Source organism: Littorina saxatilis, linkage group LG15 (assembly GCF_037325665.1).
Source record: "Littorina saxatilis isolate snail1 linkage group LG15, US_GU_Lsax_2.0, whole genome shotgun sequence".
Classification (NCBI taxonomy): Eukaryota; Metazoa; Mollusca; class Gastropoda; order Littorinimorpha; family Littorinidae; genus Littorina; species Littorina saxatilis.
Window position 1 is genome coordinate 16,016,222 of NC_090259.1, and position 20,706 is coordinate 16,036,927.

Consider the following 20,706-nt stretch of genomic DNA (forward strand, 5'->3'; position numbering starts at 1 on the left):
CTTCTCAGCGCAACTACTACCCCGCTCTTCTTGTCAATTTCACTGCCTTTGCCATGAGCGGTGGACTGACGATGCTACGAGTATACGGTCTTGCTGCGTTGCATTGCATTCAGTTTCATTCTGTGAGTTCGACAGCTACTTGACTAAATGTTGTATTTTCGCCTTACGCAACTTGTTTGTTGTTGTCTTTTGTGTTTGTAAACATTTTCAAACAAATGACAATAAAAAATAAATTAAAAAAAGGATTTCCTCTCCGTCTATCCTACTGAGTGTTTACATGTTCCTTTAAAAAAAACACGTTCTTGTTCTTATCTTTATTCTGTAAGGTACATTTTGCTTCTGCTGGTTGCATATTAATTACATGTGCTACAATGTACTTGTTTTCATCCTTCAAGTTTTCCGTAATTGTTTTCATCCTTTACTTTTTCACTTTTGTCATTTTGTTTATTATAATAATTGTTCATTTGCATATACTGATTGGTTTGAGTGTATTTTGGCAGAATAAAGTACCTTGATACCTTCACTCACTCAAACACAATGAACAAACATACACACAAACACATGTACACATGCACAAACATGCAAACACACACACACACACACACACACACACACACACCACAATAAGTCAAATACAGTGTTATTTTTGACAGTTGAATTTTAAATCTTAAATTCAATCGAACACAAACTTGTTGTACATTACAAGTAAATTAATCTGACCAAAAGTTCCCCAACATATTTCAGTAAGCTTTAGCAGAAAATGCTGCTTACAGCAATTAAAGCCAAAACTTGAAACAAAATGATGGAAAAATAAAATCTAGGAGATGAGAGTGACTTATGGAGACCCTCCATCTTGTTTCAAGGTTTACACAGGCACAAACTTTGTGGAGATGTGTCCATAACTTAGCTATTACAATAATATCATATATGCTTATTATGTTCATGTACAAGCCTTTTAATCGTTGTTACTGTACAAATTAAAAATAATTAAAATTAATATTTCTTATATACAATGCATACCATATTCCATGAGAATAGTAGTAATGAATTTGTGACATGGTACAGTGTAATTTATTGTCAAATACACAAATATCTTCATGTTACTTTTTTTTTTTTTTATCTACACTACTCCACCAACTGAATATGACATACAACATACAGGAAACTCCTCTTAACAATCTGCCTGTTTCAAATGCAGATTCCATTTTTCGGAAAATCTGTTTTTAGGAGCAGAATATCATTCTCTGTTGACAATGTCCGTTCCATAATACATACATACGAATAGTACCATAAAAGTAAACCTTCTCTGAATTTTCTGATCACATAAGACTGGTGGAGTCCAAGATGAAATGAGCAAACAAACACACACACAGATGAACGAACAAACAAACAAACAGATGGACAAACAAAAGAGGAACACAATTGGAAGAATACTTTGAACAAATAATTATGATGAAAAAAGTTACAAACCCTAGACCATCAAAGAAGCTCTAAAAGTGAACACAAAATTTAAAAAAATACTCATAATCAAACATTATTCCATTAATACTAATATTTTTAGTGTAATCAACATCATAGGAATAGCGCCACATTCTAAAGGGATTTAGAGAACAGTTTTTTTTTCAATGTATAGCGCTGTGAGTTTGTTTGTTTGTTTGCTTAACGCCCAGTCCACCAAGAAGGGTGATATCAGGGCTGTGCTGCTTTGACAATTTAACGTGCGCCACACACAAGACAGAAGTCGCAACACAGGCTTCATGTCTCACCCAGTCACATTATTCTGACACCGGACCAACCAGTCCTAGCACTATTTAGATTTATGAAGTCTTATATCGCGCGCTTATCTCCAGACTCGGACTCAAGGTGCAGCGCACTAACCCCATAATGCCAGACACCAGGCGGAGCAGCCACTAGATTGCCAATTTTAAAGTCTTAGGTATGACCCGGCCAGGGTTCGAACCCACGACCTCCCGCTCACTGGGTGGACGCCTTACCACTAGGCCACCGAGCGCTGTGAGTAAAAGAAAGCCATTTAAATTTAACACTCTGGAAAATAAACAAGCATAAACATGTTATCTCAGCCGATTGTCTGAATGGAAGTTACCAAAAGATGACCCCTCTGAATTACTCCCATATCAACAACAAAAACTACATGTCCCTGGTTTGCATGGACGGAAATTGTGAGAATATGTATATATTTTTATATTGTGTAGCAGGAACAACCATGAGTTTTTGTAAAACAGAGTGCTAGCCTGACATGACAACAAAATCAATATTCATTCTGCAAGGTAAACGAATGGCTGTAGCCAAGTTACGGAAATTGCTTGATTGACGCTTTCATTTAAGTGGAGAAGTCCATATCAGACAGGCATCCTACTGGGACTCGCGGAAATAATACACTCTTGAACTGTTAACTAAACTTGCATTTCTCACTATTCCCTGTTTCTTCTGGGAATAAAAATCAGCAGAACAGAGTTAAAATATTTGTTGCTGCCATTAAGAAATCAAAAAATCTATTCGCAGTGTTAAAAAAAAGGAATCAGACAAAGAGACGTAAGGCACTAGAAGGAAAGAGTTAGCAGAACACTTGCTTATTAAAAAATTGAAACTCTGTCAGAAAATCTATCAGCAAAACAACAGCTTTCAGCTGTGTGTGAAATTTTCTAAAGGCTTAAGTCATATTTACATATTTTGGTATGGTGAACAGCCAGAACAACCGACTATTTGAACTTTGAAGTGGTCCACTCTTTCAAGTGAGTGCATGTTGTTTTAAAATTGTAGTTGTAATCTGATGTATTCTAAGTTTTGACGCCATGAGAAATAATGATAATTGATTCTGATAAATTCTTGTCTGGAACAGTACTAAACACATGGTCAAGTCTGGTTTTTTCAACGAACAAAAGAAACACAATAAAGCTAAAAAAAAAATTTGCACATATTGTGAAGTTAATATTCTTGTTAAACTGTTAATATGGCTTCAAACTTTAAAGAATGTTAACACAAAGCTGACTAAAGATTTCAAACACAAGTGCATTATCATTGTGATCTGATTTGCAAGATTGCACTTTTGTTTTCACACAGTCACACACTCACACACGCACGCATGCACGCATGCATGTACACTCACACACACACACACTTACTGATTATGCCACAATCAACACCGAAGGAGTACATGTACTAGGATTCAATCTGAACAGGCTTCCAATAACAGAGAAAGGAGTAAAAATATATAAGCTCAGTGGGGTGTGTTCACCTGAAGCTGAGAGATTTTGATACTTTGGTCATGTGCTATTTAAATTAAACTGACAGAAAAATCATATTTACGCCGACCATCCTACAATTCAGTCATCGCTAACCATAATCTTGCTTCTCGTTTTAACTGATAATACTCTAAAGAAGCGAACGAGAAGAAGAAGAGAAAGACTGAAAATAAAGTAAACCTCAACATTTTGACTTCACAGCATGGCACGTGTAACAATAAGGATACATTTTCTACATCTGTGTGGTTAAGAAGGTGTTACAGAATAAAATCAGGGATTTTAATTCATAAATTTCCATCAACAGTGCCCAATACACACTTATGACAGATGTAAATAACAAACAAAAGCCACCATCTTTCTTTATTTGGTGTTTAACGTCGTTTTCAACCACGAAGGTTATATTGCAACAGGGAAAGGGGGGAGATGGGATAGAGCCACTTGTCAATTGTTTCTTGTTCACAAAAGCACTAATCAAAAATTTGCTCCAGGGGCTTGCAACGTAGTACAATATATGACCTTACTGGGAGAATGCAAGTTTCCAGTACAAAGGACTTAACATTTCTTACATACTGCTTGACTAAAATCTTTACAAAAATTGACTATATTCTAATTTTTTCTATACAAGAAACACTTAACAAGGGTAAAAGGAGAAACAGAATCCGTTAGTCGCCTCTTACGACATGCTGGGGAGCATCGGGTAAATTCTTCCCCCTAACCCGCGGGGGGTAAAAGCCACCACCAAACTTCCATCTGACAAGGCACCCGCACATGAAAATACATGTAACAACAGTTTTACAATGTGGTGGAAAAGGAATGAGAACATTCCATGCTGCCGCGATTTGCCAAAGCAAAAAAAAGGAAAAAATTTAATTTGTAGAAACAGTGAATGCAAGGTGAAATGACATGCTGAATACCACAGAAAAGCCTGTACAACGGAACTCATGAGGTTTGGTTCTTTTGATTATGTAGTAAATGTGCACTTGTTTTCTTTCAAAGTTTAAAAAAAAAAGTGTTAATAGCTAAAATTATTAACATAAAAGTGTGAATACATAACATTCAGACTAATTTTCCTTGATTGTTAACATCTTTATGCATTGGTTCCAAGGGAAGTCATCCTCTTCCCACATCACAACTTAGCCGCCACCCCCAAACAAAATTAGGCAGGACTGTTGTACGGACTTGCCTACCTGTAAGATGATTGTTCAGTAGTATTGATAGCCGTCTTCCGTCGTAAAACATCCTCTTTTCTCAGACTTTCTGTTCATTGCCTCTATAAATGTACCCCCATTTCAAGACTCCCTCCTTTTGAGGACCTGCTTTTTCTCACATTTTTTAAAGGACTTAAAAGGGGAGGGGGGAGGGGGGGGGGGTTCCTCTGTATAAACCGACAACAGAAATGTTCAAAACTGTATTTTTTGTGTGGAGAAAAACAACAAAACACCCACTCACACACACACACACAGAAACGCCTTTTTGAAGAAAGTTTGTGGTGCTTGTAGCTCATTAACAGAGGAATATATACCGTATTTCCTACAGAAAAATTATAGCAGTAGGCAGGTCTGGTTGTTGTTGTTTTTCATCCAGGGAAATGGGTTGCTGTACTCATAGTCAAACTACAGCAGTCCCTCTCATGAACGGACACCCTTGGGCCATAGCAAAACTGTCCGTACATTGCAGGTGTCCGGTCACGGGAGGGGTGACCACACCACCCCCTCCCCCATACACTCACACAGAGACACACAAACAACAGGATTGAGTCTATGCTAATCACTTCTTGTGGCTACTAAACAATAACAATAAACTCCTAATACTTCTTTAAACGTTCTGTAAAAAGGATTTGTATGAAAAGTGTTGAAAAGAAGAGATAAAATAAATCCTCAAGGCAGTGAACACACTTACCATGCACTGACATACGAAAGCAGCCACACAAACACAGCACAGAGGAGCGTGTGCAGATGCTTTGCAAGAATAAGCTTGAAAACCAGTTTGAATAAATAGCAGCAGATAGAGCTGCATGTCATAATCAAGTAATTTATTTGTTTCTTATCTGGCTTTATTGACTGCATGCCGATCATGTGGCATGGCAGTGACTTTTCACTCTTCAGTCGGAAATACACTGTACATAACACAGCTCCCACTCTCCCTCACTAATGCCTACCCCAAGCCGTGACAACTGATGCTTGGAAATTGTGTGGAAGAGTACACCTCTCTATTTCTCTCCAATGCTCTTCCTGCTGACATGCGGTGACACCGGACACCCCACAGAGTTTAGCCAGCTAACCCTCCACCCCCCCCCTCCCTTTCTCTCTCTCACTCCCTCCAGCCATGTACTGTTGGGGGCTGTGGCCAGAGAGGCCAGCTGCACTGTCCACTCAGAGCAAAACCAGTTGACTGTGTGGTAACTTTTGACAAAGCAAGACAACTGAAGGGTTCATAGATTAGGCAAGGGTTCATAGATTAGGCAACCGACTCACTGGTCAAGGCTGAGGGGAAACAAGAGTATCTTGTCAATGAAAGAGGTTACACACAGACACACGATGGGTACACGTGCACTCAAGTTATCAGTGACTGTCATCACACCATTGCGGCTGTGATCTTTGTACCAAGAGCCGGACTGCTCTGTTATCGATTTTGTTGTGGTGAAAATTTGACGATGGTCTGTCCGTACATTGGAGGTATGACCTGCTGTTGGGACCGAAAATGAGTGTCCGCGTCCACGTTTTGCAGGTGTCCGTTTAAGGGGGGGCAAATATAGAAGGAAAACACTCCGTGCCGAGCAAATGTGTCCGTACATGTCAGGTGTCCGCTCACGCCGGGGGCCGTACATTGCAGGGACTGCTGTAGTTCAAATGCAAGTATCTGTAAAAACCTGTTGCTGCTAACAAGCCTCCATAGTCCAAAATGAATCTGTATTTCATAAAGTTCAACAAAGATTATCCATTGACTCAAGAGCTGTCATTTGTTTAGAAAGCAAATAAAATTAGCATAACGCTAAAGAGTGATACCACTTTAGATAAACCACAGAACACTTGCATAAATGGATTTACTGACACAATATGTGCCATTCAGTGCATGCATTAATTCAACTGTAACCTATTAAAAAAAAGTCAAAACAAAACATTTGCAAAATTAGTTTTAACAAGTCTTTCATGAACGTGTCACATCCCATTCCCTTTCCCTTTAAAAAGAAAAAAAAACAAAAGCCAAAGACACCATGCAATAAACTTCAACAAATCTTCCAAACAGTGCTCCATCCAAGACCCTGTCCCACAACACAACCGAAGACACCCACATTCTGCACCTAAATCTGATGTCAAATTCTGCCGACAGCAAAAGCCTGGCCCTGTAGTACCACAAAACATGCCGACTTCCACACAGAAACCTTCTTTCCATAGCTGCCATAAACGTACCATTTTTTTTTTTTTTTTTGGGGGGGGGCCGCGCTACAAGCAGTGACTTTTTGTCAGATTAGATAGTGAACAGTGTGTCCAAAGCACTTGATAGTCCCACAAATGCAGCACTGTGGTACCTGCAATGAGAGACCCCTCTGATGTGAGGACACCTCCCAACAAAGAACACCGTCTGTCGTCCCTTTGTCAATCCCCTTCACCAAAATATACCTGTCAAGACAGGCTACCTGCAATGTAGGGACACGTTCAGCTGGTCCCAAAGCTGTCCTTTTATTGCAGGTACCACAAGAACAGCACAACCCTTTACACAACATGTCCCAGTTTCTCTCACTAGTCTTTTACAGCATTTTCTCCTTTCAACAGTTCCACCAAAAGTCCGCAAGATGGAGAGGTAGGCGGCAAAGCCACCAGCAAAATTTCCTTTGCAATAAAAGAGATGCGTGCAAGTTCTGGCAGCCGCAGCAGCATTTCTCCAAACTTCGACGGCATCTGAGCGTAATGCGTGGATGTGTACTCCATCAAAGCTTCTGATAACTTCTCCTGGTACTCGTGAATTTTGCTCGGCTCTTTCAACCCCTTTACGTCTGAAAATAAGGAAAAGATTCAATAAGTTACTTATTTCATCTCCATCATGCACTAACAGTAACAACAACAAATAACACACACAAAAATATATTCAAACAGTCCAATTGTATGTGCTCAACCACGCACAGACACACACTCCCCTCTCCGCAAAAAACACACACAAAAAAAACAACTTGACAGTGACTAAAATCATGACCTCATCACACACACATTTTTGTGGTGAAAATCATGCAAAATTGTAGACTGCGAAGGTCACAAAATTACTTCTGGAGCTTTAAAAATGCTAAAAATCCACCCACTGGTGGAAAAAACATCATGCCCACCCATTCACACAAAACCTCTTCCTAACCTTCAACTCTTTCTCTCTCACACACACACACATAAAACCTCACCTGGAGTGATAAGCAGCAACACTTTCAGCGCAACATACTCATACTGGTCCACGTGCAGCCGTCGCAAATTCTGCGTCATGTTGAGCAAACGTCCCACCACATCACCAAAGCCCAGAGCCTCTGCCTGCTGCAGGGATATGGAACGCGTGGTGGAAATGCTGAGAACATTCGGCGTGGAGATTGATCGCCAGCAAACGCCAAGCGCCAGGAGGTCGGACCAGCAGTTTTGGAGGAGGATGATCTGGTCGTCTGTCTGTGAAGATAAAAACAAAAATAATTTCTTTCCATTCATTTGTACGCTCTCAGCAATGCTTATTATCGTGGTTTTCTCTTTTAGTGTTCATTTTTTCACCCTTTTACCCTCATATTTTGCTGATAATATTTCCGTCACATCCACTCTCCCAAAAGAGAAAGTTGTTTTAGAACAAGAAGGGCAAAGCCCATACGACTCACATGCTTGACCTTGACCTTTACATGACCTTGACCTTCAGGGTCAAGGTCAAATAACTAAACCTAGCAATGACATCATACACTAAGAACTGCTTTACACATTTTTCCTACCAAAATACATGTGACCTTGACCCAAGGTCAAGGTCATCCAAGGTCATGCAACACAAAGCTGTTAATTCAAGACATAGGAAGTACAATGGTGCTTATTGGCTCTTTCTACCATGAGATATGGTCACTTTTAGTGGTTCACTACCTTATTTAGGTCACATTTCATAAGGGTCAAAGTGACCTTGACCTTGATCATATGTGACCAAATGTGTCTCATGATGAAAGCATAACATGTGCCCCACATAATTTTTAAGTTTGAAACAGTTATCTTCCATAGTTCAGGGTCAAGGTCACTTCAAAATATGTATACAATCCAACTTTAAAGGACCCTTGCGACCTTGACCTTGAAGCAAGGTCAACCAAACTGGTGTCCAAAGATAGGGCTTACATTGCCCTGTATAGCTAAGGTTGCCATTCTCGATAACTTCAGAAAAAAATGCGAAAATGTGAAAAATGGTCGTTTTTAAGACAACAATTACGGCCCCTGTGACCTTGAACTTGAAGTGAGGTCAAGTTGCCGCACATGTTTTTTGAGATCTTGTAACCATACACCATCAGGCCACATCAGGTGTTGATAGACTTAATAGTGTCCAAGAAATATCCAACGTTAAAGTTTTCCGGACGGACGGACGCCGGGACGGACGGACGCCGGGACGGACGGACGGACGACTCGGGTGAGTACATAGACTCACTTTTGCTTCGCATGTGAGTCAAAAATGAGGGCGTGCCTGAATCTATACCAGATACAAGCATCTGAGACAATAAACTTTGATCTGATATGCTTTACTCAAACAAGCCTAATTTGGCTTCCTTTCGACCCGCTTGTCTTGGCAAAGTATTGAGACAGGATGAGTGTTTCAAGAGAGATGATTATGCATGCGTGTGGTATTTTAAGTCAAATACTGAAGTCAAAGTGTGGAAAGCTGATTTTTACACACAACGCTACATCACACTTACAGATATTGCACCAAACTGCGGCAGGTTTCTGGCCCATCGCACCAGCTTGTAGAGTCGCAGCTCCGTCAGCTGCATGAGGTAGTTGTAGAACGCCTGTTCGCTGTTGGGATCCTCGGCAGCCCCCTCCTGAGGAATGTCGTCATCAGCCAGCAACGCTTCCAGGTTCATAATGTCCGTCAACAGCTCTGGCACCCGCTGACCCTCTCCATCTGGAGCCTGACATGGACAAAAACATTCATATCTAGAACTTGTTTTGAACAATTTCTGCACGTACGGATTTGTAAAACCCTGCTTAGGGATCTACAGTTTATCGCTCCCCTCTTCGTCTGGAGCCTGACATGGAAAAAAACCATCATCTCCACAACTTGTTTTGAAAAAATGTCTGAATGGATTTTTTAAAACATTGCTTGGGAATCTACAGATCTACAAAAATAAAACAAGGGAAGTAAGTGCTCTAAATGCATAAGACATGTGTAGTAGAGTAAATGAGAGTTATTTGGAACCATTCTGGCACCTGAGAGAATAACAAGCATTGAAATTAACAAGTGACTTTTATCCTCAACATTCTACGGTTCATTCCTCATGTGAAATTGATAACTCTGCATTGTGTGTTGGAAATCTACAGTTAAAAGGCTTTCCTCTTCCAGTGCATATTCAATAATTCTGTATTTCCAAGCTGCTGGCCATGAATCACATTCTTCATCTTCTGTGTTCGACTGGCTACAAGTCAAAGTCTCTGCACGGGAGATTGAAATCCGACAAAGATCATCTGTTGTTCCCCAGAGATTGATTTTGAGGTCCGTTCCTCCAGGCCAGAGCTAGGTTTTGAGGTCCGTTCCTCCAGGCCAGAGCTAGTTTTAAAGGTCCGTTCCTCCAGCCCAGAGCTAGGTTTTAAGGTCCGTTCCTCCAGGCTAGAGCTTGGTTTTCAGGTCCGTTCCTCCAGGCCAGAGCTTGGTTTAAGGTCCGTTCCTTTAGGCCAGAGCTTGGTTTTGAGGTCCGTTCCTCCAGACCAGAACTTGGTTTTCAGGTCGGTTCCTCCAGGCCAGAGCTTGGTTTTCAGGTCTGTTCCTCCAGGCCAGAGCTTGGTTTTCAGGTCTGTTCCTCCAGGCCAGAACTTGGTTTTGAGGTCCATCCCTCTAGGGTAGAGCTTGGTTTTAAGGTCCGTTCCTCTAGGCCAGAGCTTGGTTTTGAGGTCTGTTTCTTCAGGCCAGAGCTTGGTTTTGAGGTCAGTTCCTCTAGGCCAGAGCTTGGTTTTGAGGTCCGTTCCTCTAGGCCAGAGCTTGGTTTTGAGGTCTGACCCTCTAGGCCAGAACTTGGTTTTGAGGTCCGTTCCTACGGGCCAGAACTTGGTTTTAAGGTCCGTTTCTCCAGGCCAGAGCTTGGTTTTGAGGTCCGTTCCTCCAGGCCAGAGCTAGGTTTTGAGGTCCGTTCCTCCAGGCCAGAGCTGGGTTTTGAGGTCCGTTCCTCTAGGCCAGAGCTAGGTTTTAAGGTCCGTTCCTCAAGGCCAGAGCTAGGTTTTGAGGTACGTTCCTCTAGGCCAGAGCTAGGTTTTAAGGTCCTTTCCTCTAGGCCAGAGCTTGGTTTTGAGGTCCGTTCCTCCAGGCCAGAACTTGGTTTTGAGGTCCGTTCCTCCAGGCCAGAGCTTGGTTCTAAGGTCCGTTTCTCCAGGCCAGAGCTTGGTTTTGAGGTCCGTTCCTCCAGGCCAGAGCTTGGTTGTGAGGTCCGTTCCTCCAGGCCAGAGCTAGGTTTTGAGGTCCGTTCCTCCAGGCCAGAACTGGTGTAGCATCTCATCATACAGGGGACAGTCTTGGAGGATGTGGGATAGGGTCTGGTTAGCGTGCATTGACACAACATTGTATCTGTGATACCAATCCTGTACAGGTCCAAACATAGCCAGGGGTCAAGGCAAGTTGTCAGATCAAAAAAGCATACTCACTGACTGAAGACCTGGGCCTGAGAACAACACTGCAACTCCCACCCCCTCACCCCCCTTGACCAGTCACATCAAGTTGTCATACCTGTTGTCCGGGAGTGGTTCAGGATGGCCACCAGCTGCCGATGACTGAGCCCCTCCCCAACCCCAACCCTCGCCTTGACCACTCACATCAAGTTGTCGTACCTGTTGTCCGGGCCTGGAGTGGTTCAGGATGGCCACCAGCTGTCGATGACTGAGCCCCTCCCCAACCCTCGCCTTGACCACTCACATCAAGTTGCTGTACCTGTTGTCCGGGCCTGGAGTGGTTCAGGATGGCCACCAGCTGCCGATGACTGAGCCCCTCCCCAACCCTCGCCTTGACCACTCACATCAAGTTGTCGTACCTGTTGTCCGGGCCTGGAGTGGTTCAGGATGGCCACCAGCTGCCGATGACTGCACCCCTCCCCAACCCCAACACTCGCCTTGACCACTCACATCAAGTTGTCGTACCTGTTGTCCGGGCCTGGAGTGGTTCAGGATGGCCACCAGCTGCCGATGACTGAGCCCCTCCCCAACCCCAACACTCGCCTTGACCACTCACATCAAGTTGTCGTACCTGTTGTCCGGGCCTGGAGTGGTTCAGGATGGCCACCAGCTGCCGATGACTGCGCCCTTCCTCCCCAGCGGTAAACAGGTCCACACCAGGTAACACTGGCGCTGCGACCACCTTGGAATCCTCGTCGCTTGTTCCCACGCTCGGTCGTTTCACCTTGCGCTGAAGGGGAGAGGGTCTCGGTTTTCCATGTGGCGAGCAGCCATCATATGAACTTCGACCCCCTCTGGTTCTGTCTTGTCTGATGGCTGTGGTGACAGAATGCCATTGCGGGCATAGCATTAAATTTAAAGAAGTGCTGGCAGATGAAATGCATTTTTCATGTTACTGTCACACACACTGATGCAGAGCTCAATACAGTGGACCCCCCACCCCCTCCACTTCAAGAGTTTCTCTTCTTTAAAGACCTTAATTGTTCAGATTTTTTGTTCAAAATGCAACACCAAACGGACAGTAGTCAGTAATCCAGCATATTGATAGGCAAAACTGACTTTGCAATTGCCTGCCATTGCCAATGGATTTACATTTTCTGAGGTGTCAATCTGTTCACGAAATTGAAAAGACAGAAAGTTTCGACATTTCATCATGCTAGTATTTCTTATTTATTTTATTTTATTTTTCATTCTTTATTTGAAGATACAGACCTTCCAATCTCATTCCTGCATTGAGGCACTTGGAAAAACGACACGCTGGACATTTCTTTCTGTTGTAGATGTTGATGTCGCACTCTCCCGTCTTGTGACACTGGAACGACTTCTTGTTCTGCACTGTGCGCTTGAAGAACCCTTTACAACTTTCACACGTGAACACACCGTAATGGTAACCTGAAAAAACAGCGAGACCAGAAATGAAGAAAATATTGGTGATGTTGAGTAAAATGGTTCTATGTTGATGATTATGTGATTTTTATTCTTCTGAGGACAAAGTTACCTGCTACATGCAAAGTTCTTCATTGGGGAGGGATAATACTTTGATTGATGAGCTAAGGCTAAGCATCAGGTACATTATAACTTACATTTTAACAGTATTGAGTTACACACAAATATGCATGTTTTGAAAACATGGCTTGCTCATTTCAATGTATTACATTGTGAGTGCATGCACATCATCACATGTCTGTACTATAATCTGTTAAGTACTACTATGTCAGGAAGCCATCAAATGTACACAGTGGTCACAGACAGTACTCAGCACTGTCCTAATTCTTTTTCTTAAACAGAAACTTTTTAATTTTAGGATTGTTGTGTGTGTCATTATCATCATTATGAAAGCTTTACATTCAAAATGGACATAATCTACACCAGTGCATATTGATCCTCATGTTCATATGAATTGATCTACACATATATGATATAATGATGATTATGGAAACAATGACAAGTGAAAGAAACTGCTAATCAGCACAAAAAACGAACTATAACTCAGCATTTTTCAATAAAAAATCTTTTTAAGCCATGCAAAAAACCCATTAAACTGATCTCCATCTACGAATAAACATGGTCATTCTTCCCCATCAACAAAAATGGAGGGGGCCATACCTGACAACTTATCACCACAAATAGGGCAGTTCCCAGTCATTGCTGCATCTGGAGCACAGTTCGACTCCCCCGACACAAATGTTCCAGGACTAGCAGTGGCAGCCACTGCTGCTGCCGCCGCTTCCGTTACAGTCTGCTCTGACACTGCTGTCACTCGCGCACTGGCAACGTCCCCATGATGCATCACAACACGATAATTCTGAATTGACCCTTGAACCCCGTCTCCTTCCAACTCGCCCACGATCACATCATTGCCTGGCGACGGGACTGACCCTCCCGACTCGTTGTTGTAGTAGATGATTATCTGCGGCTGGGGGCGATCGTCTTGCAAGTCACCGCTCGATCGCACGACAACGCTCGCCCCGGTGGGTGTGGCAGTGGTCGGGTGTGCGATGGTGGTGAACGCGTCTGAATCCTCCTGCTTGATGTTGGCCTTCATGTGCTGCGAGGCCAATGCTGTTAACACATTCACCATGCTGACGTCTGCCGCGCTGACCGAGTTTCCCGCGGGAGTTGTCGTGATGACTCTGTTCTGATTCATGACCAGGTGCGAAGCCAGTCGTTCCTGTATGGCCGCGTTCAGCAAGACCTCCTCCTGCTTCTGAGCCTGTGCGGCCAGTCTGTCCGATTCCTGACCTAGGTCGCTGGGTGACGAGGACTGTGCAAGAAGTCCGGAAACTGGTTCGTTCATGCCCTGAAGGAGGTGGCTGACAACTTTGCTGCTGGTCTGATGGTTGTCCATCTTTCTGGGGGAAGGACGTTCCTGCTTGACCGGGACCTTGTCTTGGCGGCCTTCTGATGATGTGAGGGACGATATGGCCTGAAGCAAGACTGGGGAGATGCCCAGATCTCCTGATAAGCTCATATCTGAAAGAAAAAAACGATAAATTACAGAAATATTATGGCCATTCCAGATTTCTTCCCTTCTTTTTGCAAGTGTACTTATCAAAATATATCTCCATTTCATCATAATTACTTACAGTGATGGCGCTAATATTTGTTCAAACCGGTACACAAACTTTTATGATGAAAACTATCCAGAACAAAAGGTAGGCTGGTCGTTGGAACCAGTAAGAGTCCAACTCGGAGTACTGGTTTTGTTGTTTAACCAGCGAAAAAAACGGTAGTTCTTAAAATCAACCGGTAGGTTATGCCGGCAGCCAATTATTTTCCGGTATTTTCTCATTTCAACCGGTAAAATACCAGTAATTACCGGTTAACGCCCATACTGACTTATGGAGACATGTCCCTTGTTTCTCGGCAGCAAGTGAAGCGAAGAGGGGGGTAGCGTTTCTTAGGGGATTCTTGCCACGTAAAACGCTAGGTCAATTTGGCGAGCATGCTTTGGAGGTGATCGCTACACCAAAAGAAATCGGGGGTGCACAGCTGCCAATCCGAATTGGCTGTTCAGGGCTGCATGTTTTCTGGCGGGTGCAGAGGATTTTGTTCCTGTATCAACCAATCGTGTTTAATTCTTTCTGAGCTATGAAATAAGTGTCTGAAGTGCCATATTAAAAATGAATTGTAAAGATCGATTTTCTTTATATTTATGGCTGCTGCGGGATAAATATTGCTTGAAGGCATTTGACTTTTTACATTCAGTCAAGTAATGTGTGTGTGTGTGTCTGTTTCTCTGTACAACTCCAAAGCATATCTGACTAATTTAAATGAAAATTGGGTAACACACTTTTGAGACCATTTGCTTGTGTAGTTTTTCTGCTTGATGACGTCATATTTTCCCTTTTGCTAATGTTGATGCCGCACTGTCACGGCTACATCTTTTGTCATATAAGTTATAACCTTCGACCCAGTCCGGACTACGGGATTGTATTTCAGCTTGGTACCTTACAGTTACAGTACACATTTGTTCATAAAATTATCATTCAAAATTTGCCGATTTTTCTTTTTACAAAAATCAGAATTGGAATCACAAAAATGATATCATTATAAATCCTTATTTTTTTCTGTATACGAAAATAAATGATTTTTTTGTGATTGATGTACAAATATGTGCTTAAAAGTTAAATTTAAAGAAAATCGTTATATTGTCACTTTAATTTTAGGAACAAGACTTATAAAATAAACATTTGTCTATTACTTATCATTTTCTGAATACAAAAATACATAGCCTAATAAGACTAAAAATTAAAAAATAAAAAGAACATTTTAGTTTGATTTGTAACTCAATTCATAAGTTAGGGATCAGGTATTAATGGGGGAGGGAGAAAGAGAGGGAGGGAGAAAGCTAGAGAGAGAGGGAGGGAGAGAGAGAGAGAGAGAGAGAGGGAGGGAAAGAGAGAGAGAGAGAGAGAGAGAGAGGGAGAGAGAGAGAGAGGGAGAGAGGGAGGGAGGGAGGGAGGGAGAGAGAGAGAGAGAGAGAGAGAGGGGGAGAGAGAGAGAGAGAGAGAGAGAGATTAATTCATCATTGAATGTAAACACCGATGACCATGCAGATGACTGATGAATAACAAGTTTAGGCGGGAGTACTGCTGGGTAAATGTTTCACTTTGTGCACGAGAAAACATGTTTCCAGATGACAAGAAACGGTCAGTAAAACTAAAAAGAAACGTTCCGATCAATAATTGTGTTTGCGGCCGATGCACCCATTACAACCGAGGCGAAGCCGTCCAAATCGTGTAAATTCGTCAAGCGGAACAGCAAGTACTTCGAGCCTGACGAGCCCAACTTGCCCCGGTGTCAAGGTCTCAAGGTCGCGCTTGCACATCAACAACCCATACCTCGTTGATCAATCCAGGAAAGAAAAGCATTATAACACTAATTTGTCTTCACTAAAAGATACATTTAACGATATATTGCCCATACTGATTCATCGCGACACAGATTGTTCGGGTTTTCTCTTAGAAACGCGACTGCATCCATCCGATGCGAAACAAGGAAGCGAGAGAATTTTGGCTGCGGTGAAGGCCACCCCGATGGCACATGGTAGACCTGTGTTTGAAAACAAAGACGATCGAAGACGTAGCTTTTCATCCAAACTGCACTGACGAAAATCATGACACGAAACAGAAGGAGCTCAGTACTTACTGCAGGCGTTTTAGGATACCCTATGCAAAAGAGTTACGAAAACTGCCGATTTGGGTTTGGAAAAATGTCGCAGCTTGCTGTCCAGATTTTGGAGTTCGGAGTTGCACCTCCGGCCATGACCTTGTGACAGCAGGCCGTCCTTCACAGTTAGCCGACCCCCGACAACAAAACAACAGACAAACAAACAAGTGATAGTGTCTGACAATGATTGCATAAGATGATGCACTTACGACGGTAAAGCGTACAGGAGGAGAATTAAATATGGCGTCTGACCGATTTTTCCATCTGCCAGCATAAGCAAAAGCACGATTGCACGTTTCCGCGAAGCATAAGTTTTGGGCCTGAGGGCCAAGGGGGTATTGATATTGTCGGGGGGAAAACATTTCTCCATATATATATTATTTTTCATTTTGTTTTGACTGTAATTACTTTTTTTCTGTGCTAAATAACCTTGCTTGCTTGAAAAGGGCGCCTTTTGTGTCAAGATATCTATCTTGGTTTCAACTTGTTGTCCCCTGCAAGGCCTCACGCGTGTTGTTTCAGCACCCAAGGGCGGTCCGACTAAACTACGCGCCAGCACGCGCTAGCACGCGCTAGCACGCGCCAGCACGCGCCAGCTTGAACCATAGCACTTATATACTTTATTTTTATATTTCTAGTTAGTTCATCGTCCATTCTCACATAATACAAAATTTCAAACTTCAATGATAAAAAATACGGAAGTTATGACGAGTTTAAGGAGAGCTAATGCACTACTCTCAAATCCGACGATTGTCGGACATGGAGCCACGGCCTTAGCTAGGATAGCTCTCCTATAACGCGTCTTAGCTATCGTAAATTTTATCACTGAAGTTTGAAATTTTGTATAATGTAAGAACTGACGATGGAATGACTAGAAACATACAGATAAATTATATAACAGCTATGAATCTCAGTAGCGTCCACTTAAATTTGGTAGCGCGCAGTTTTAGTCCGGATTTTGTCGGATTTGAGAGTAGCGCATTAGCTCGCCTAAAACCCGTCATAACTACTGAAATGTTCAACACTCAAGCTTGAAATTTTGTATTATGTAAGAATGGACAATTAACTATATAGACTATAAAAATAAATTATGTAAGTGTTATGGATCACCGGGTAGCGTCTACTTCAAAGTGGTAGCTTGCAGGCTGTTTAGTCAATGGCGGAAATCGTCGGATTTGAGAGTAGTGTATTAGCTCTCCTTAAACTCGTCATAACTTCCGTATTTTTCATCATTGAAGTTTGAAATTTTGTATTATGTGAGAATGGACGATGAACTAACTAGAAATATAAAAATAAAGTATATAAGTGCTATGGTTCAAGCTGGCGCGTGCTGGCGCCTAGTTTGAAGTAGACTGACTGGTGATCCATAACACTTACATAATTTATTTTTATAGTCTATATAGTTCATTGTCCATTCTTACATAATACAAAATTTCAAGCTTGAGTGTTGAACATTTCAGTAGTTATGACGTGTTTTAGTCGAGCTAATGCGCTACTCTCAAATCCGACAAAATCCGGCAGTGACTAAAACTGCGCACTACCAATTTTAAGTGGACGCTACTGAGATTCATAGCTGTTATATGATTTATCTGTATGTTTCTAGTCATTCCATCGTCAGTTCTTACATTATACAAAATTTCACACTTCAGTGATTAAAAACAATGTCGGATACGGAGTCATTCGTTCGAACACAGTCAGTCGGATGCAGAGCCACTCATTCCTCTGTGTGTGTGTGTGATCCATAGCACTTACATACTTTATTTTTATATTTTTTGTTAGATCATCGTCCATTCTCACATAATACAAAATGTCAATTTTCAATGATGAAAATTACGGAAGTTATGACAAAACTTCGACATTGACTGAATACAGACATTAATGCATACCAACTGCACAACCACTTTGAAGCAGGCACTGCCTTGACCTGTATCATTTATGTTACTTTATTCTTTAATTATACACAATTTCAGCTCCATAAATCAAAATGGTGATGGTTGTGTTGGATGATAGCAGAACTGCTAGGATAGTCTCAACTTCAAAGAACTTAGGACCAGCATTAGTTATAATTATACAACACGAAGCCGGTGGCGATCTGTCGGCAACTATTTTCAGTGAAGTATTTGAGCAGCAACAATGGAAAGATACGTCAGTCATGTATTTGCCATTATGTCAAAGAAGGGCGTTGTTGGTTTTTTTTTCGTCGGAAAGGGTTTGAAGTTTTTGAGCATAATTATTATTATTATTTTATCATTATTATTATTATTATTATTATTATTATTATTATTAATATTATTATCATTATCACTATTATTCTCATTACTAATGCACATTAAGTGCGCTCAGCCCCCCCCCCCCCTCTCCTCCTCCCCCCCCCCCAAAAAAAAAAAATTCTTTGTTTTCTCCCTCTTGTCTCTGTACCTGTGTCCTTTTTATATTTAGTCAAGTTTTGACTAAATATTTTAACATCGAGGGGGAATCGAAACGAGGGTCGTGGTGTATGTGCGTGTGTCTGTGTGTCTCTGTGTGTGTGTGTGTGTGTGTGTGTGTAGAGCGATTCAGACTAAACTACTGGACCGATCTTTATGAAATTTGACATGAGAGTTCCTGGGTATAAAATCCCCGAACGTTTTTTTCATTTTTTTGATAAATGTCTTTGATGACGTCATATCCGGCTTTTCGTGAAAGTTGAGGCGGCACTGTCACGCCCTCATTTTTCAACCAAATTGGTTCAAATTTTGGTCAAGTAATCTTCGACGAAGCCCGGACTTCGGTATTGCATTTCAGCTTGATGGCTTAAAAATTAATTAATGACTTGGGTCATTAAAAATCTGAAAATTGTAAAAAAAATTTAAAATTTATACAACGATCCAAATTTACGTTTATCTTATTCTCCATCATTTGCTGATTCCAAAAACATATAAATATGTTATATTCGGATTAAAAACAAGCTCTGAAAATTAAATATATAAAAATTATTATCAAAATTAAATTGTCGAAATCAATTTAAAAACACTTTCATCTTATTCCTTGTCGGTTCCTGATTCCAAAAACATATGGATATGATATGTTTGGATTAAAAACACGCTCAGAAAGTTAAAACAAAGAGAGGTACAGAAAAGCGTGCTATCCTTCTTAGCGCAACTACTACCCCGCTCTTCTTGTCAATTTCACTGCCTTTGCCATGAGCGGTGGACTGACGATGCTACGAGTATACGGTCTTGCTGAAAAATGGCATTGCGTTCAGTTTCATTCTGTGAGTTCGACAGCTACTTGACTAAATATTGTATTTTCGCCTTACGCGACTTGTTATCTTTCACCATCTCTCACAAATAACACCAACCACACCCCTCCCCCACCCCCCCCCCCACACACACACACACAAAGTTAACACACACACATCTCCTCTCTCTCTTCTGGTCTAGTTACTGTGCCGACTGTGTGTATGTCTTCGGTGTTATCTTCGTGGGTTTCTTTGTACGTCTCGTTCTTAACCCTTCATCGAACGATGCACTGTATGTAAGTGCCGTCCTCACAAAGAGGATTTCTAACCTGCAACTCATCGAAATCGTATCCTAGTCACTCTTCTTTACATCTACACCAAGATAAAGGGAGGTAAAGCTAGCTAACAAACAAACAACTGTTCCTGCACTTTTTGATTGTTTTGCCATGCTATACAACTTATTTTAATTTATTTTTTAATCATTGTTTTTAATTAATTTTACTAGAACGGTAGCATATCAACAACATTCGGCTTAAAAGGCTTGTTCATCCTGTGAGGACGCAAGACTTCAAGTTTGTCCAAATAAATACATGCTGAAAAGTATGTTGTTTCTTTGCCCTGTGAAGTAATGAACATGTCCATTGTTCTGTGCTGCAAAGTGCAGAATGTCATTTAATTTTAACTTTGATATGCTTAACTCGGAACATGGCGATATGCTCATTTGCACCTCGTGTCCATGGGTGTATCGTCGGGGCTTCCATCCCCAACCGAGCGGGTCCCCAGGTGGTGGATAGGGGAACGGCCCCAGGGGGGTCAGCTGCGAATCAGAATAAGCAGCCAAACGGGTAGCGTTCACACACACACACACCGTGGCACACAGAGGAATGACTGGCTCCGCATCCGACTGACTGTTGGAACGAATGACTCCGTATCCGACATTGTCGGACATGGAGCCACGGCCTTAGGATAGCTCTCCTATAACGCGTCTTAGCACTTATATACTTGATTTTTATATTTCTATTTTTATAGTTCATCGTCAGTTCTTACATTATACAAAATTTCAAACTTCAGTGATAAAATTTACGATAGCTAAGACGCGTTATAGGAGAGCTATCCAAAGGCCGTGGCTCCATGTCCGACAATCGTCGGATTTGAGAGTAGTGCATTAGCTCTCCTTAAACTCGTCATA

General features: G+C 41.9%; 1 protein-coding gene across 3 annotated transcripts; it reads right to left on the reverse strand.

Moving 5' to 3' along the window:
• Positions 1-640: 640 nt before the first annotated feature.
• Positions 641-16,590, reverse strand: LOC138948661 (nuclear hormone receptor FTZ-F1 beta-like). 3 transcript variants are annotated; one of them, XM_070320243.1, is made up of 7 exons: positions 16,507-16,590; positions 13,232-14,098; positions 12,338-12,517; positions 11,682-11,941; positions 9,166-9,381; positions 7,651-7,903; positions 641-7,257 (listed from the first exon to the last, which is right to left on the reverse strand). In XM_070320243.1, exons 2-7 carry the CDS (start codon positions 14,094-14,096, stop codon positions 7,004-7,006), a joined length of 2,028 nt encoding a protein of 675 aa, XP_070176344.1. In that variant the 5' UTR covers positions 14,097-14,098; positions 16,507-16,590; the 3' UTR covers positions 641-7,003. The 3 variants fall into 3 exon arrangements, with proteins under 3 accessions (XP_070176344.1, XP_070176345.1, XP_070176343.1); XM_070320244.1 differs by lacking the exon at positions 16,507-16,590 and adding an exon at positions 16,277-16,411 and having other exon boundaries at positions 11,697-11,941; XM_070320242.1 differs by lacking the exon at positions 16,507-16,590 and adding an exon at positions 16,277-16,411.
• Positions 16,591-20,706: the final 4,116 nt, after the last annotated feature.

Excerpts from the sequence above, each read along its gene's own strand:
- LOC138948661 (XM_070320243.1), bottom strand. The coding sequence starts at position 14,096 with ATGAGCTTATCAGGAGATCTGGGCATCTCCCCAGTCTTGCTTCAGGCC. Across the intron at positions 11,942-12,337 it reads TGCAGGAATGAGATTGGAAG|CCATCAGACAAGACAGAACC; the intron begins GTCTGTATCTTC and ends CTGTCACCACAG. Across the intron at positions 7,904-9,165 it reads CGCAGTTTGGTGCAATATCT|ACAGACGACCAGATCATCCT; the intron begins GTAAGTGTGATG and ends TTATCTTCACAG.